General features: G+C 32.8%; 2 protein-coding genes and 1 long non-coding RNA gene across 4 annotated transcripts in view; 1 reads left to right on the top strand and 2 right to left on the bottom strand.

Moving 5' to 3' along the window:
* Positions 1-16,699, top strand: part of LOC144557205 (disease resistance protein RPP13-like) — a 49,112-nt gene that overhangs the window by 2,042 nt on the left and 30,371 nt on the right. The window contains exons 2-3 of one of the 2 annotated variants that reach the window (XM_078305743.1): positions 1,819-2,604; positions 3,225-4,643. The exons of the other annotated variant lie outside the window; for it this stretch is intronic. Coding sequence (XP_078161869.1) covers positions 1,819-2,604; positions 3,225-4,476 — 2,038 coding nt within the window. The 3' untranslated portion in view covers positions 4,477-4,643. Of the gene's footprint in view, positions 1-1,818; positions 2,605-3,224; positions 4,644-16,699 lie in introns of those variants that run through there. 2 annotated transcript variants of the gene reach the window in all.
* Positions 11,924-13,099, bottom strand: LOC144556436 (uncharacterized). Its single transcript, XR_013512444.1, has 2 exons — positions 12,798-13,099; positions 11,924-12,120 (listed from the first exon to the last, which is right to left on the bottom strand). It is a non-coding gene; the product is annotated as an uncharacterized LOC144556436 (long non-coding RNA).
* On the bottom strand, positions 14,139-16,349 carry LOC144556573 (uncharacterized). The gene is made up of 4 exons (XM_078304959.1): positions 15,884-16,349; positions 15,589-15,784; positions 14,337-15,544; positions 14,139-14,265 (listed from the first exon to the last, which is right to left on the bottom strand). Exons 1-4 carry the CDS (start codon positions 16,347-16,349, stop codon positions 14,240-14,242), a joined length of 1,896 nt encoding a protein of 631 aa, XP_078161085.1. The 3' UTR covers positions 14,139-14,239.

Raw genomic sequence — 16,699 nt, 5'->3', positions numbered from 1 at the left:
TCGATCCGAACCGTTCAACATGTTTTCCATATGAATATCTACTTGTTTACCAAATTTTACATTTTTTAGAATTTTTTTACTATTTTTTTAGATAGATAGAAAATCACTTGATCTGAAAATTCTGCACCATTCAGATCAAGTGATTTTCTACATATCTAAAAAAAATAGTAAAACAATTCTAAAAAATGTAAAATTTGGTAAGCAAGTACATATTCATATGGAGAACATGTTTAATGGTTCGGATCGACCGTTAGGATTTTGAAAACTCAAATATTGAGGCGTTGCACGGAGGCCCTCGGACTTGGCTACGGTGCTATGGGTTGCATAGAGGTCTCCCGTGCTACGGCTCAATATTCGAGTTTTCAAAATCCTAATAGTCGATCCGAACCGTTCATCTTGTTCTACATATTAATATGTGTTTGGAGACCAAATTTTACATTTTTTGGAAATTTTTTACTGTTTTTTTAGATTTATTGAAAATCGTTGTTTTTCAGACAAATTTGGACCATAAAAAACAGCGATATTCAATAAATCTAAAAAAATAGTAAAAAATTTCAAAAAAATGTAAAATTTGGTCTCCAAGCACATATTAATACGGAGAACAAGATGAACAGTTCGGATCGACCGTTAGGATTTTGAAAACTCGAATATTGAGCCGTAGCACGGGAGGCCTCTATGCAACCCATAGTATATTAGCCAAATCATATATATATATATATAGAGGTAGGCTAATAAACAATCGATTGTTCCTAGCCTCCCGTGCAACCAACTCGTTTTTTAATTTTTAAACTCCAAATGATCGATCCAAACCGTTATATGTGATCTCCATATTAAAATGTGCTACGAGACCAAATTTTACATTTTTTGGAATTTTTTTACTATTTATTAAGCCACTTTGAAAATCGCTGATCCAACGGTAGCTTCTGATTTTACTGTTTGGTTAAGCCACCGTTGGATCAGCGATTTTCAAAGTGGCTTAATAAATAGTAAAAAAATTCCAAAAAATGTAAAATTTGGTCTCGTAGCACATTTTAATATGGAGATCACATCTAACGGTTTGGATCGATCATTTAGACTTTAAAAATCGGAAAATGACTTGGTTGCACGGGAAGCTAGGAACAATCGATTGTTTATTAGCCTACCTCTATATATATATATATATATATATATATATATTTAGATGAGATATATATGTTTCACCACAAGAAGAGTATAGGTGACGTAATTTTATAGGTAGAACAATGAATATGTCATACGAGGCTCATAAAGTTTTCACTTGTAACAACTTGGCTCTTTATTTTTAAATTTGGCAATCACCTTCCAAACTATCGAATCACTCCGGTCAGTTAATTTGAAACTTAATGCTTAATTTTAAATAATAAAATGACCATAATATCCCTTTTGAAATTAATATAATTTTTAGGTTTGCGTAATAAAAAAGTTTAAAAATAATATATTTGCTAATCCACTAGCTTTAGTATATTATATTGATTTTGTTAAATTGATTTTAATTGTGTACTTATATGCTTATGTGCATATCTGAATTCGCACTTCTAATTTACATGGCGTTTTGTAACGTCGTAATAAGAACAAAAGAAAATAGAAGAGAAAACTAGGAACCCTTCTGACCCCTGTTGCACACGCATCTATATATATATTGATGTCCCTTTCATAAAAAGGAAAAATATATATATATAGATGTCCCCAGTCTAATGACCCAACCTTAACTTTGCTAAATTCACTTATAAGTTTTTATGGAGTCCGACTTCTTCGCATTTTGGTCATATTAATATCTAATATAAACTTTTATTTTTGCAGTAATGACGTCAAAGGACAATTTGATGTTCGCATATGGGTAGCTATTTCTGAAAAGTTCGGAATAATTGATGTTTCGAGAAAGATACTGCGAGAATTAATTGATCCTTCTATAGAAATGAGTGATCTGTCAAATGAAGCAGAAGTGATTTTTACTGAGATTCATAACTATCTTAGTGGCAAAAAGTACCTCATAGTCCTAGATGATGTCTGGACAATCGATCTGTGGACTCAAATTAGTCCAGCATTCCCAGATGAACATAATGGGAGTAAATTACTTGTAACCACTAGGTTCGTTGATGTACCCAAGGGCATGGATCCCATAAGTGAACCACACAAACTCCAGTTCTTAACTGAGGAGTTAAGTCGAGAGCTTTTGTTAAAAACAATTTTTCCTAATCATGATCTAAATAAAAGTTCTTTTGATGATCTTTCTGATATCCTAGATCAATTTGTCCACAAGTGTGGTGGGTTGCCTCTCGCATTGGTAGTTTTAGGTGGTCTCTTATCAAAGAAGCCACGTAGCTATGCTATTTGGTGTAGTGTGTTCCGTACAATGAGTTGGCATGTCGAAGGAAAGAATTGTAGCGAGATCATAGGCACCAGTTATGAGGACTTGCCATTTGCTATTAAGTCGTGTTTTATGTACTTTGCCGCATTTCCCGAAGACCATTACATTGATGCTCCATTATTACTTCAAATGTGGATTGCTGAGGGCTTCATACCACAAGAAGATAACAGAACATTGGAAGAAACTGCGGAGAGTTTCTTAGAAGATCTTGTACAAAGGTATTACATCTTCATTTAATGGTATACACATATTGATGTAACATGCTGGTTTCAATTGAATAGTCTTTAAACTATTTTTTTTTAATTGAAAAAAAAATAATAGAAAAGAAAATTGTAGGCCCAAGCAGCGACATTTTTATTATGTCAAATTTTAAGTCTCAGAATCATATTTTGGAAAATATAATAAGTAATAAGAAACATTGATATTTTAGAAGCATGGGGCTGCGAATTCCATGAAGACACTCTGTTTGAGCTGACCATTCGCAAAAAATAAAGAAAAAGTAAATAGGTAGCAGCGGGTTTGGAGAATTTTTTATGTATAAAATATTGGAAAAAATTAATATCTTACTTTTTTTATGCATAGAAGAATCAGTGGTAAAAATTATACAAATCCTGCTATGCATGAAAAAATCAAAGTACTTTTTCTGTTTTGCTCTTTCTTTATTTCAATAAAATCAGCTTATGTATACAACATTAAACTAGCACGTTACATCAACATTTAATGATATACACAACTTCATTATGTACACAACATTAAACTAAATTGTTTTAATACTAACTTTTTTATTTATGATATCTGTAATCATTGTACTTAATTTTTTTTTCTCATTTTATGCTAGGAGTATGATTCAAGTAGATAGTAGATCGTATGTGGGTTCCATCAAAACTCTACGCATACATGATCTACTACGAGATCTTGCTCTCCAAAAAGCCAAGGAGGAAAACTTTCTCCTGGTGTATTCAAATCCAGATGATAAAATGAGCTTGAGCAGGGCACGTCGTGTGGCAATTCACAATTCAGATTTTGATCAACTTATAATGAGCCCAAACCTCCGCAGTCTTTTGTTCTTTTATGAGGGGAGCATGCCGAATTGTTCTAAGCAAAGACTGCTCAAAGTTGTAAGCAATGGAGACAAAGAGGAGAACATAATAGACTTGGGGATGTTTGTGGGATTGACTCAGTTAAGATATTTGAGTCTTAGAGGGAGGCCAAGTGACAACTATGATCAAGAATTCTTTGAGAAAGTGATAGGCAGAATGAAATATCTGCAGACCCTTATAGGCCCATTTCTAAAAACAATTGATAACAACTATTTTCAGTTTCCTGAGAGTGCATGGAATATCAAGACACTGAGGCATATGTATAGTACGGGCAATCGTATTTGCAAAATCCCAACATCAGCAAAATTAACAAATTTGCAAACAATGATTGGTAGGGTGTGGCCCGAACAATCATGGGAGATAGAGTTACCTCATATACCCAATTTACGTTCACTAGAATTAATGGCCATATCATCTCTATCGAGGGCAGTTGTCACTTTTCTGTCCACATTACAACACCTAACTAATCTCGACATAAGGCATGATGATACTGTAGTTGACATACTTGACATGAGAGGTTTCCCATTTTATCAGAATTTACAATCTCTTAGTCTTACTTACTTTGGCCCCACTGGATTGACCCTTCATGGGGATATGCTCCCCTGTCACCTCATTTTTCTCGATATTAAGTTTTACAAGTTCCAGCAGGATATAATGCCAGTATTAGAGAAGCTATGCTGCCTGAAGGTTCTCATCCTTGCTGGAGCATTCAAAAGTCGAAAAACCACCTGTTCATCTGGAGGCTTTAACCAGTTAGAAGTTTTGGAGCTTAATTCCTTATCAATGGAGGAATGGGAGATAGAGGAGGGTGCAATGCCCATTCTTAAACAACTCTATATTTGGGATTGTGATAAATTGATTGTGCCTCAAGGGCTACAATTCCTTACCAACCTTCAAAAATTGGATTGGAGAGATGTGGGTGATTCCAAGGCTAATTTGGTGCGCAATTTATGCCAACATGTTGCTTCAATTGATTTAGGCGAATATTAGAGACACGGCCGGGCTCCTCCAGTGCATATTTTACTCTTCCTATTTAGTATTTGCCATTGTCTTCTCTTTTTATTTTTTCTTTTATTGTATGTGTGCTTTGTATAGTTAATTTACTGTCATGTATCCGTTGAAATTGAATCTAAAATCTCGATTGCATATTATTATTCCTTTTTTTTTTTTTTTTCTTGTATGTGTACATCCTCGTTCTTTTCCTGGACCAACAAGATTCCACTAAAATAATATTAAAGAACCATTCAAGTATCTAATTGTAGATCATTGTAGTCATTGTCGAACAAGTATTAATTTCTTAATTATCTTTGAAATGTTTCTAACTGAGCCAAGAGATACATGGAATTGTACCTATTCTATTATGAAACATTTTATCTTTTTGTTATTAATTATATCATTTTCATAATGAAATTGAGAAAACAAATAAGATTTTTAAAATCTCAAGGAAATAACAAGAATAAACATAAAATCCGATTCCCATTTTACCTCTCGTACTATATTTCGAACTAGAATTATTTTTAAAATTTCATCATAAAAATCAAAGTATGTATTAGAGAAGAAAAAATTAATTTTAAATCGAATGAAATACAATAGCTAAAAATGCAACTTTAAAAATATATCGAAAATTTTATAGATAATTACTTAATAAAATAATATTTTCGACATTAAATCTAGTATACCCCTACACATTGTGAATAATTCTTATTAAAAAGTATTTATAATTTTCAGTCATATTATTAAGTTTGACAATAATAAATGATTGATTCAATTATTGAATTGAAACTCAATTACTTATATGGAATATCAATTTTCATGCATATAAAATAAAGTTGAACTTCAATTTGTCTATATATAGGGAGATTCTTGTCAGAATAATATCAGAATATTAAAATGTAAATACCAATAACAAATTATTTAAATTTTGGATTCCGAACAATAAGAACTTCAGCGTTATATATACTTTCTATTTTTTAATGGCAAGAAGGTAATATTTTATTTCTTAACCAGCAAAACATGAGAGTATTATAAACTTTAAATTTGTTGGGATCCAAATGAGTTATTGTTTGCAAACGTGCAAAGTATTTTGCAAGAGATTATATATATGTTATAATTGAACCGGAGTGAGACTACGGTGATATATATATATATATACTAGTGTTGTGCCCGTGTATTGCAACGGAGACATATTATAAGATTGAATATAATATGAAGAGACTTTTTTTGTTTGACATTCACACAAAATAAAAATAAATATTTAAATGAAAATAAAAGACAAATGAAAAAAAAGAAAATCCAAATAATAAATAACAATAAAAGAAACAACAACAAATGAAAAAAAAGAAAGATCAAATATAACATGAAATTTTTTTTTTGAAAGTATCATTGCGATTTAATATTTAATTTTCTCTACAAACAAAACATATCATTAAAAGATTTTCTAAACTTTAAAGTCCAAACAATCGATCTAAACTGTTTAATTTGATTTTCGAAAATATATTTGAAGACCAAATTTTATATTTTAACAAAAGAAATTTGATAGGTAGATTATCAATCGACCATTCAAATGATGAAGTAGTGATTTTTTACTTATCTAAAATAATAAAAGAATAAAAAATATATAAAATATAGTCTTCAAGTAACTTTTTTAATTAGCATGTTTAGCCATTCAGATTGAATATTAAATTTTAAAATAAAATATCATTTCATAATACGCACCGATCTAGGTTCTGCATAGCACCAGTCTTACTTGGAATCCATATCCTATGAGAACAAAATATATCTGTTTAGATCCGCACCGTGCGATCATAATTAAATTACAAAAACTCCTTTAATATCCCTGTGGATTCTGATCTAACGGTCCAGAACTCCATATATAAAAAAAAGTACGATTCTGATACGAATTCGCCTCACTCCATCACTCGTTGAATCGTCCAAAATTTAAAAGAGTGAAAGGTCAAAGCGCATCAGAATTGAAAGTGCCACGTATCACACTATTTTGTACACACGTGGCACCACTCTCGGCTCTTCCCTTCTCTCTCCTTTCCACAATCTCTCTTTCTAAAAACCAAATTCCAGTTCCAATTCAATTCCTTCGATCCCTGTGTAGTCGACCCAGTAGTTCTTCCCGGAAATACTAGATGGTACCTGGGATTACCCCAGAGGAGTTCTCAATTGTATCAGAGGAAGTGTTTAAGAGGTATCCAAATCCCAATTTGAAGAGAAATGGTAATGGTATTGGGCTGCATCGGAATTCGTGCTGCCGGTGTATTTTGTGGACCCGTGCTTCTTCAATACCACGCATAATTTTGAATTCACAAAGAAAGCCTGAAATGTTTGTTACTACAGAGCATACTGGTCCAGTGACGGACTATAGAATCAAAACAGAGATGCATCCCCCTCCAAAAAAAAAAAAACAGAGGTGCATATGGTTAGTGCGCTACATGAAGCCAAACTGCTCTGTTAAAATATTTACCTTGCTATTCATTAATGTTTGGATGCAGCGAGAATAGCGAGAATAGCGAGAACAGCGAGAACAGCGCTATTCTCATCCATCCAAACGTACTCAGGAACAGCGAGAATAGCACTGTTCTCGCTGTTCTCGCTATTCCTACAAAAACATGGAATAGCAAATGAACTCTCTCAAAGCCTCAATCCCTACAGTAGCTATTCTAAATGTTCAATCCAAACAACTTCCGAATAGCTTTGAGTTAGCGCTATTCTTAAATAGTAGCTGTTCTCGCTATTTTTAATTTACTATTCTCAACAGTAGCTATTCTCGCTATTCTCTAGTGCATCCAAACGCACCACATGGCTAATTTGGAAAAGAGTTAAGACTATGGTAATATGCATGTTATGGATTAATTGACCTGTACTATGCACTAGTGGAGAACATACAATTAGTGTCGCCTTAAAAAACCGACACTAATACTTTAGTATCGGTCGTTTACAAAAAACCGACACTAATAATATTAGTGTCGGCTAATTATATGTAGGCGACACTAATAACTGAGAATTAGTGTCGGCTGTTTATAAAAAGACGATACTAATGTATTAGTGTTGGCTATTTATAAACAACCGACACTAATACTTAACAATTAGTGTCGGCTATTTATAAACAGCCGACACTAATACATTAGTGTCGCCTTTTTATAAACAGCCGACACTAATTCTCAGTTATTGGTGTCGTCTATTTATAAACAGCCGACACTAAAGCTAAAAAAAATTCATTTTAAGTCCCGCACACCTCTTTCAAACGCACGCCTAGGGTTTAAAACATAGCCTTCACTTCGCTTCACGCTTCTCTCCGATCTGATCTTCTCAAACCTAGCCGCTTCTTCTAGGCGATATGGTCCTACGCATGCTTCACGAAAAGGGGCGTAACTTTTGATCCGTCCGTCGGATCGGGCTAAAATTTTGACAGGAACTCCACAGCCCATTTTGCGGGCTCAGATTCGGGATCCGAGCCTTCCTTCATGGACTTTTGGACCTTTCTTTATAATTTTAGAGTTTTTAGGGTCTTTTATGTATCTTTTATGTATTTTCTGTTTTAGGGTTTGTATTTAAACAGACGTCATGTCTTTTATGTATTTTCTGTTTTAGGGTTTGCACAAACCATTTATAAGAATAACAATAAATGAGCAATTTGGATGATATTTTATTTAGTGAGTGTTATTTGTAAATTATGATGAATTATTTGATATCTTTGTTTTATATATAGTTCAGCAAAAATATATGAGCATTCCAGAACAAACATTTTCATTTTTAGAATTTTCTATGATTTATAGTGAATTTTTGAAATTTATTTAAAAAAAAAAAAAAACATTAGTATCGGCTATTTATTAAAAAGCCAATACTAATACTTATTAGTGTCGGTTTTTTAATAAATAGCCGACACTAATACTTATTAGTGTCAGCTTTTTAATAAATAGCCGACACTAATGCCTTACTTTTAGTGTCGGCTATTTACAAAGTAGCCGACACTAATGCCTTACTTTTAGTGTCGGCTATTTACAAAGTATTAGTATCAGCCCGATTAGTATCGCCTAATGTCCGACACTAATACCCATAAACAGCCGACACTAATTCCAAGTTCTCCACTAGTGATGATTACATATCTCTAATTTTAAAGTTTAAACAATCAATCCGAATTGTTAGACATAATCTTCATAACAAAATATAATTGTTGACCAAATTTTATATTATTTATAATTTCTTTTACTATCCTTTTTAGATAGGTAGAAAGTTAGTGCTTTTAGATGATCCAAAATTTTAAAATCAAATGATTTTCTACCTATTTAAAAAAATGGCAAAAAATTTCTAAAAAACATGCAATTTGATATGCAAATACATTTCCCTATGAAAATCATGTTCAACAGATCAGATCAGCTGTTTGAATTTTACAAATGGACAAACTGAAAGTATATTTAGGCAATTTATAAATTTTATATTCTATCTATTTGATTAAATTAATTTCCTTGTTTAAAATTTGTGCAGCATTGAGAGCCAAGTTTTTGATAGAATGTCTTACTGACTTTAAATGAAAAAAGGATTGACATAATAAACGAAAAAAATAATAATTTCATGTTAAGCGTGCTAAAATTATTTTTAAAAAAAGTTAAAAGTTATTATGTTTCTTTAGATAAAAAAAAAACATAAGAAAATAATAATTTCATGAGCTTTTTTTACCATACAGATCCAAAAACTTATTGGGTGATAACAAATGTGAAAACTGTATTTTAATTTATACAAACTTTTTTTACCATGATCTCTCCAGGTTTTTTTAAAAATTAGCTCAAAATATAAAAATTGGAGGTATTTCCATGAGATTTTTAAATAATTTATTTATGTCAATCCGAGATGGAACTACAAAATTTGATCAATATATATAGAAGATGTCTAAATTATATCGGGAACTACTCGGTTGTCATGTGGCAGTTCCTAGGCAAGGATAGTTCACGACATGATCGATTGTGAAATTCCAATCGGTTAAAGGGCAATTATATATTAAAAAAATGTTATATATGCGAATTCCTTTTCTCTCCATAATGGATTCCGATTTTGTAAAACCGCAAACATCAAAGTTGTAAATATTTCTTAATCTTTCCACATAATCCTCATCTATATATATGTTATCTTATTTTATAATTTTTTTTTCAATAAATATGTTTTTCCCGAAATAAAGTCTGACAACAGACAAGAATTAACGCATGTTAGCGAATCTTTTGAATACATTGAACGTCCCGTCTTAAATTTCCAATTGACGATGTCGCAAAAGAAGGCTCTGGCCGGCCGGTGCTATAAGAGAAATTTAGATATATACCCATCATAACTTCTTCAATTAGATATTTCCCCATCAAAAATTCAAAATTAGTTATTTCCCCATCTAAATAGATCTATATTCTAAATATACCCATTACTCAATTAAATCACTGATTAATAATAAAAAATAAATAAAAAGACAATAATGCCCTTCTCTTGCCTCCGGTTTAAGTCTGTCCTCTCCTCTCTTCCCTTGGATGCAAGAAACTATATCTCTTAATCTATTTTGAATCTAGTAGTAACGAGAATCATTACGTTGTACTAATTAAACAAAAATGATTGCTTGCTCAGTATACCAAGCAAACTAACCAGTTGTGACTGCTACCCAGCTTTAATAGGTGCATTCAAACTGGCCGGTTCAGAACTCCAAATGTCAAAAGCAGAGTAAATACTAGTTGACAAAATTTAGTACCAACTTTATTGTTTAGTTCGGCAATTATATAAAATTTGTTGAACTGATTTGTAAATTTTAACTATGTAACAAATTGGAGCTTAGAAGTCATCCAATGTATCACGCAATGAGTGCGATAAGTTGAAAATAATAACAAGCTGCTGTTATCTTTGATATGGTTTTTGTATCTTTTGACTTGCGCCATTATTGCTTTGGGCTTGTAAGAAATTTTGGAGTTGGAATATTTCTTATGCTGATGCCATATTCATATAAGCGAACAAACAAATTTAAGTAATCAGAAAAAAATATTGTCCACTTGAATAAAGAAAAGTTGTGCTGCAAGCATTGAACAATAGTCATCTCATCCTTAATTAATTATCTCTTAGTCTAGATCTTAATTTATGAGATTTCGTTATGGGTGGAGGAAGGTTGTGCGGGAAGAGGTTTAGAGGAGGGTCGCGTGCAGGAAGAGGAAGGTCGGGCATGATCTGAATTGAGCGGAAAGGAGGAGGGTCACGTGCAAGAAGAGGAAGGTTGGGCAGGATCTGATTTGAGCGGGATAGAGGACGGTCTTGTGCAGGAAGAGGAAGGTCTGACAGGATGGGAATTGAACAGGATGGCTCGGAGGGTTGTTTGGGAAGAGGTATTAGTGAATAGTGATACATAATTTTGAGGGTAAAATTGTCAATTTAATCTGTAATTAATATTAATAAGTATTTTTAATAGAAAAAATTAGAAAATGGGGATATTAATAAAAGGGAAATTTTACAAAATAACCTACTTTTGAAAAAAGTTTGCTAAAATACCTTCTCTCTAAAATCTTTGTCAAAATAACCTTCTGGGTCCCAGCAGAGCAAAAAATCTCCTTACCCTTGAGTTACTCCTGTCCTTTCTCTCCATCTCTTTGCCTCCCCAAAATCCCTTCCTTTCTAATTAATTCTTATGCTAAATACATGCCCCTCCGCCAATTTTTTTATGAGAGATTTTTTTTTTTTTATGAGAACTCAAGTTGATTTGAATCACAATTAGATGTTAAATCCCCTAAGAAATCACAAGCGGTTAGAATTGGCAAAACTCACTACTACAGAATAAGTGATTGTACACGGACATAAATAGGAGAGCTACACGGATTTCTTACCGTGTGGAATGTGAGGGTTTAGAAATCCCTGAATATTTACACACGGATATTTACCCGTGTGCGATTATCGAGAGCTACACGGATTATTACATAAACAACCGTGTACAAACGCTTGCCAGCGTCGCTCTCAAAATAACCGAGCTACACGGATATTTACATAAACAGCCGTGTATGATTACTCTTTCTACGCGGACATTTAGCTAAATGTCCATGTACAATTATTCTTTCTACACGGATATTTAGCTAAATGTTCGTGTAGCTCTCTTATTTTTTTTTATATGTTTAAATACCTTTCTACACGGACATTTAGCTAAATGTCCGTGTACAATTACTCTTTCTACACGGATATTTAGCTAAATGTCCGTGTAGCTCTCTTATTTTTTTTTTATATGTTTAAATACCTTTCTACACGGACTTTAGTTAAATGTCCGTGTAGAATTGTTTTTTTTTTCAATTTTTTTTAATGTTTAAATACCTTTCTACATGGATTTTAGTTAAATGTCCATGTAGAATTGTTCTTTTTTTCCCATTTTTTTTTGTGGCTAGCTTCTAATTTTGTTAGCCATTTAAAATTAGAATTCCAAAACAGAGAAACATTAAACAGAGGTCTTTTAAACTCATAATTCCAAAACTATACAACAGTATAAATAATTTATGTACACTAAATTATACAAAATTATACAAATTCATATTGAGCATTACAAAATTTAAATTGAAACTACCTTGTCCACATACATCTGACATCGTCAATTTGCTCCTTGGTGTAACACTTTTGCTTTGGTCCATACTACAATTATAATTTGGTATTAGTTAGTAACAAGAAAAGGTAGAAGATTACAATTCATGCAACATATATATATACAAAGCCTTTTGTACATGCAATCTCATGTGATAAAACATAACATATACTCTTTAGGATCCAATACAATGTTTGTATAAAAGTTATATCCTTACCACTTAGTAACCACATGATCAAGCTTTGGCCCAAAATTCAGCAAGTTGGGCTCAAATTGCCAAAACTCTTGGTTATGATCTAGTTTGGACCGAAATTTCATACAAACTAAGGCGTATTAGATCGAACATATCAAAAAAGGAGCTCCCATGTGATCCATGACATGATGCCTCTTGGTTAAAGGTCTCCAACATATTGCATCTCCAATAAGAATCCATTGATCAACATATATGTGCATACATAATAGGGAATAAAAATTCTCCTTTAAAATTTTCATCCAAAATTATAAGAAAATATTTGTATATAAAATTAGTTGAATCTGTCTAGCTTTTATACGAACCATTGAAAATCAATTTCGTAAAAAAAATTTATTGCATCTTATATGAATTTACGATGGCTCTGATACCAAATGATAGTCTTAATAATTCATGACGTGTTTTGCAATTAAAAAAACACAAGCAATCCATAATCTGTAAATTCAAAATAAAATAGCAAAGTAATTTAAATCTTACAGTTCTGAAGTGCAGACATCTTTAGGCGGAAGCGTTAGTACTGATCTTCAACGGTTTTTCTCAGATCTGATGATGGAGACCTTAGACGTTTTCTTTACTTCTCACTTTCAAAAAATGGTCCACATTACACTAATTATTTACATTATCTTAACAAATCAAGCATGCATGCATTAATTAATAATTGACCTAAATAAGCAATAATAAGCTAGTAACAGAAAAGAGAAATATATATATATACATGACTAAGCTTAGCAAGATAGAGAGGAGAAATACAAATTAACTTCAAAGATCTCAGATCCTAGCTCTTTGTTCACAGAAATCAGAATGAAACTTCTGGAAGGAGAGAGAGAGAGAGTATTAATTGATCAAAACGGCGCTGCTAGAAGGAGGTCTTTTATATAACCAAAACCCTAGAATAACCTTTCTACACGGATTTTTTACTTAAAAATCCGTGTAGCTCTCTCAAGGCTTTCTATACTGTTATTTAAACAAAAAACCGTGTACAATTTTCACCTTTCTACACGGCTCTTTATTAAACGTCCGTGTTGCTCTCTCAAGTTTTCTACACTGCTATTTAAACAAACATCCGTGTACAATTCTTACCTTTCTACACGGTTCTTTAATAAATATCCGTGTAGCTCTCTTAAAGCTTTCTACACTGTTATTTAGATAATAATCCGTGTACAGTTCCTAATAAATGTCCGTGTAGCTCTCTCAAGGCTTTCTACACTGATTCTTTAATAAACATCCGTGTAGAGATCCCACAGATATTTCGGGCTTCCAAAAAATTACAATTTCTCCACGGTTTTTAGGTAAAATTATCAAATCCGTGTACAATGTGCAGTGTACAATGACCATTTTTGTAGTAGTGACTTTAGAAAGTTTCCAAAACAAAAAACTCATAATGGTTTCCAAATATTCTTGCAATATATTATATTACTAAATTACTACATCAGCAAAACAAAAATAGAAGAAAAAAACATTCAATATCATTACAAAATATAAATCATAAACTATTTTCGTAGTCTTCTATTTAACCTTTCATCCTTGTATCAAATTTCCAAAATTCCTGCAATAAAAAGAGATACATTTAAAAAGCCTTCTAAATCCAACAATGAGCCGATCTTATGAATATAAATACAAATGAAAGCCAAGTTATACATAGCTAAAGTTCAAATAGTATTACAACTAACTTAAAAGGATAACACAAGATAATTTATCAACTGAATATTACATTTTCCTTATATTTTTGGATTTGTTATACTAATATTTGATTTTTCTTTTCATTAGATTACTAACCAGCCACATCACATGGAAATATATCAATTACAGATTACATGACAACTTCATACAAAAATTATCTAGTAATTAATAAATTCTAAATAATCAAGAAATCTCACATTAGAATAAGAATAATGTTAAACATACTTCAGTTTTCAACACTAAATGCGATCTCCAGTTGTGACACCTGCATATGTTACTTGTTAGAAAAATAATAATTAATATTTGAAATAAATAAAATGACAAAATGCACATTACCTCTAGTTTTGCCAAGCTGCGGACATCTTTTTTTATAATGGCCAAGCTCACTACAATGTGAGCATTTACGCTTTGTTGTACCAATTTCTTCTCTCACGTCCATTGAATTATGTATGCGAGTTGATTTTGGACGACCTTTTTTATTCCTAAGTGCAGGAGGGAGCACAGTTGGTCCTTCAATGCTCGGCCAAAATCTCTTATCTGGTACGGGATGAAACCGAATTGAGTATGGATTTCGATACATATCAGTGAAATACCAATCATGACAAAGTGTGTGAAAGTCTGCTTTATGCCATTGTTCCCCACAACAAGCCAACATATGACTACAAGGAAGACCGGTCAGTTGAAATCCTTGACATACACATTCCGATGACCTTCCGTTTATTTTCACCGAATACCTTGAGGTTCCAGTATTGACCTCAAATTCACATGGACTAAACCGACATACCTGGTACCCACGAGATGAAATTTGTCGAGAGCGTATTTTGTCAAGAATTTTAGGACACAACTGGGTTGTCATTTTTCTACCTTCCTCGCTACGCTCGACAAAAGCTTGGTTTACTCGGTAAAACGTAGCAGCAACAAATGCAGTGACAGGTAGTGATCGAGTACCTCTAAGTACCGAGTTAAGGCTCTCAGACCAGTTAGTGATCATAACACCATATCTCCTTCCACCATCAAATGCTAACGCCCAATATTCACGGTCCTCATTTATATTCTCCTCTATCCATTTCCAAGCATCCACACACTCAGATTTCAATTGCTCTTTTAGTCTATTAAATTCTACAACCTCATTTGCACAACCAATCCTATAAAATTTATCCAATACTACTTTATCAGTAATACCTGTCTTCTTAAGGTTGGCCTTGATGTGACGCAGACACCAAAGATGAGCATGACCTTCATCAGGAGAAAACACTCTACGAACCACCGCTTTATTACCAGAAAAACGATCAGATATGATGCAAACCTTCCTTTCACGTGTGACGAACTCTTTCAATGATTGAAGAAACCACTCCCAATTATCTCCATTCTCTTTATCACAGATAGCAAAAGCAATCGGATAAAGCCCCCCATTAGCATCAATACTCGTAGCAATTAATGCACATCCCTCATATTTGTCATACAAATGAGTGCCATCAACACTTACCACCGGTCGACAATTTTTCCAGCCCTCAATCGAAGGGCCAAAGGCCCAAAAGACTCGCCTAAATCATAAAAAGACAAGTACCTTGGTAAATCAGAAAAAGACTTTTCCCAACTACCATAAACAATTTTCAATGCTCTATTGCGTGCTTTCCATGCTAAATCATAACTAATATCTGTTTTCAAATCATCCTTGATCTTGAGTCGAATTTCTTTTACACTCATTGATAATGATGCTCTCATTGTTGGAAGTATCTTCTCACAAATTAAAGCAGATGTGCAATTTCGGTGCATATTGTTACCTATTGGAATAACACAATTATGAGACCCATTATATTGACTAACCAAAAAATGTGTAGCTCCTTTCGGTCTGTGTGCGTGTAGCCTCCAACTACAATCACTTTGAACACAAACACAAGTATAGCAGCAAGCCTCAGACTTGTTCACTTTCATTTGAACAAAGTGGGTGATGTGCCACTCTTCAAGTGCCCTCGATAAAGACTTTTTGTCAGAAAATATTAGCCCTTTCCAATCCCCATTCGCATTTGCAGGGCCGTGCGTGGCAAATTGATTCTTGTTAGCTAAGTCTACTGTCTCGTATGTCGCCAACCAAGATTTGTCAGTATTGAAAGACATCGGGTTGTTGACAAACTCACCATCTACCTCTAGACTTTTGTTTACTTCAACAGTAGCTATGTTTGCTTGACCACCATTATGTTCATCTTCTACCTCCTCGTCAACATTATCATCAGAATCAAAGCACTCTTCCTCCTCGCTTGAATCACTAAACCATCCGAATGATACTGTATCATCTAACAGAATGTTATTTTCTAGTAAGCGTTTGTATTGGTCAAGCGAATCATCCATGATCCTACATGTTAAAAAGAAAATTAAAGTTATTTCATATATGCTCGGATAGTAAATTAAAACAAATCAAATTTAAAAGGTTAGATTAAGAAAATCAGAATGTATTCTAATAATCGACATGGAGCAACCATATCAGCAAAGTGAAGCAAACTTTTTTTTTAAAGTACTTTGTCTTTTCCCCTTTAACTCCCAATTGTAGTAGATGAACTATATGAAAGTACATTTATACAATAATTTGTAATATTATTTTCTCACTGCATATTACTTCTTTTAGAAACTACTTCTCATATGATAAATTACAAGCACCGTTGAGTAATAGCCCTAGGCAAAGTTTTCATAATTTGAAATTA

Source organism: Carex rostrata, chromosome 7 (genome assembly GCF_964058835.1).
Source record: "Carex rostrata chromosome 7, lpCarRost1.2, whole genome shotgun sequence".
NCBI classification, from domain to species: Eukaryota; Viridiplantae; Streptophyta; class Magnoliopsida; order Poales; family Cyperaceae; genus Carex; species Carex rostrata.
The sequence above is the reverse complement of the archived record's forward strand: the minus strand, read 5'-3'. Positions and strand labels throughout refer to the sequence as shown.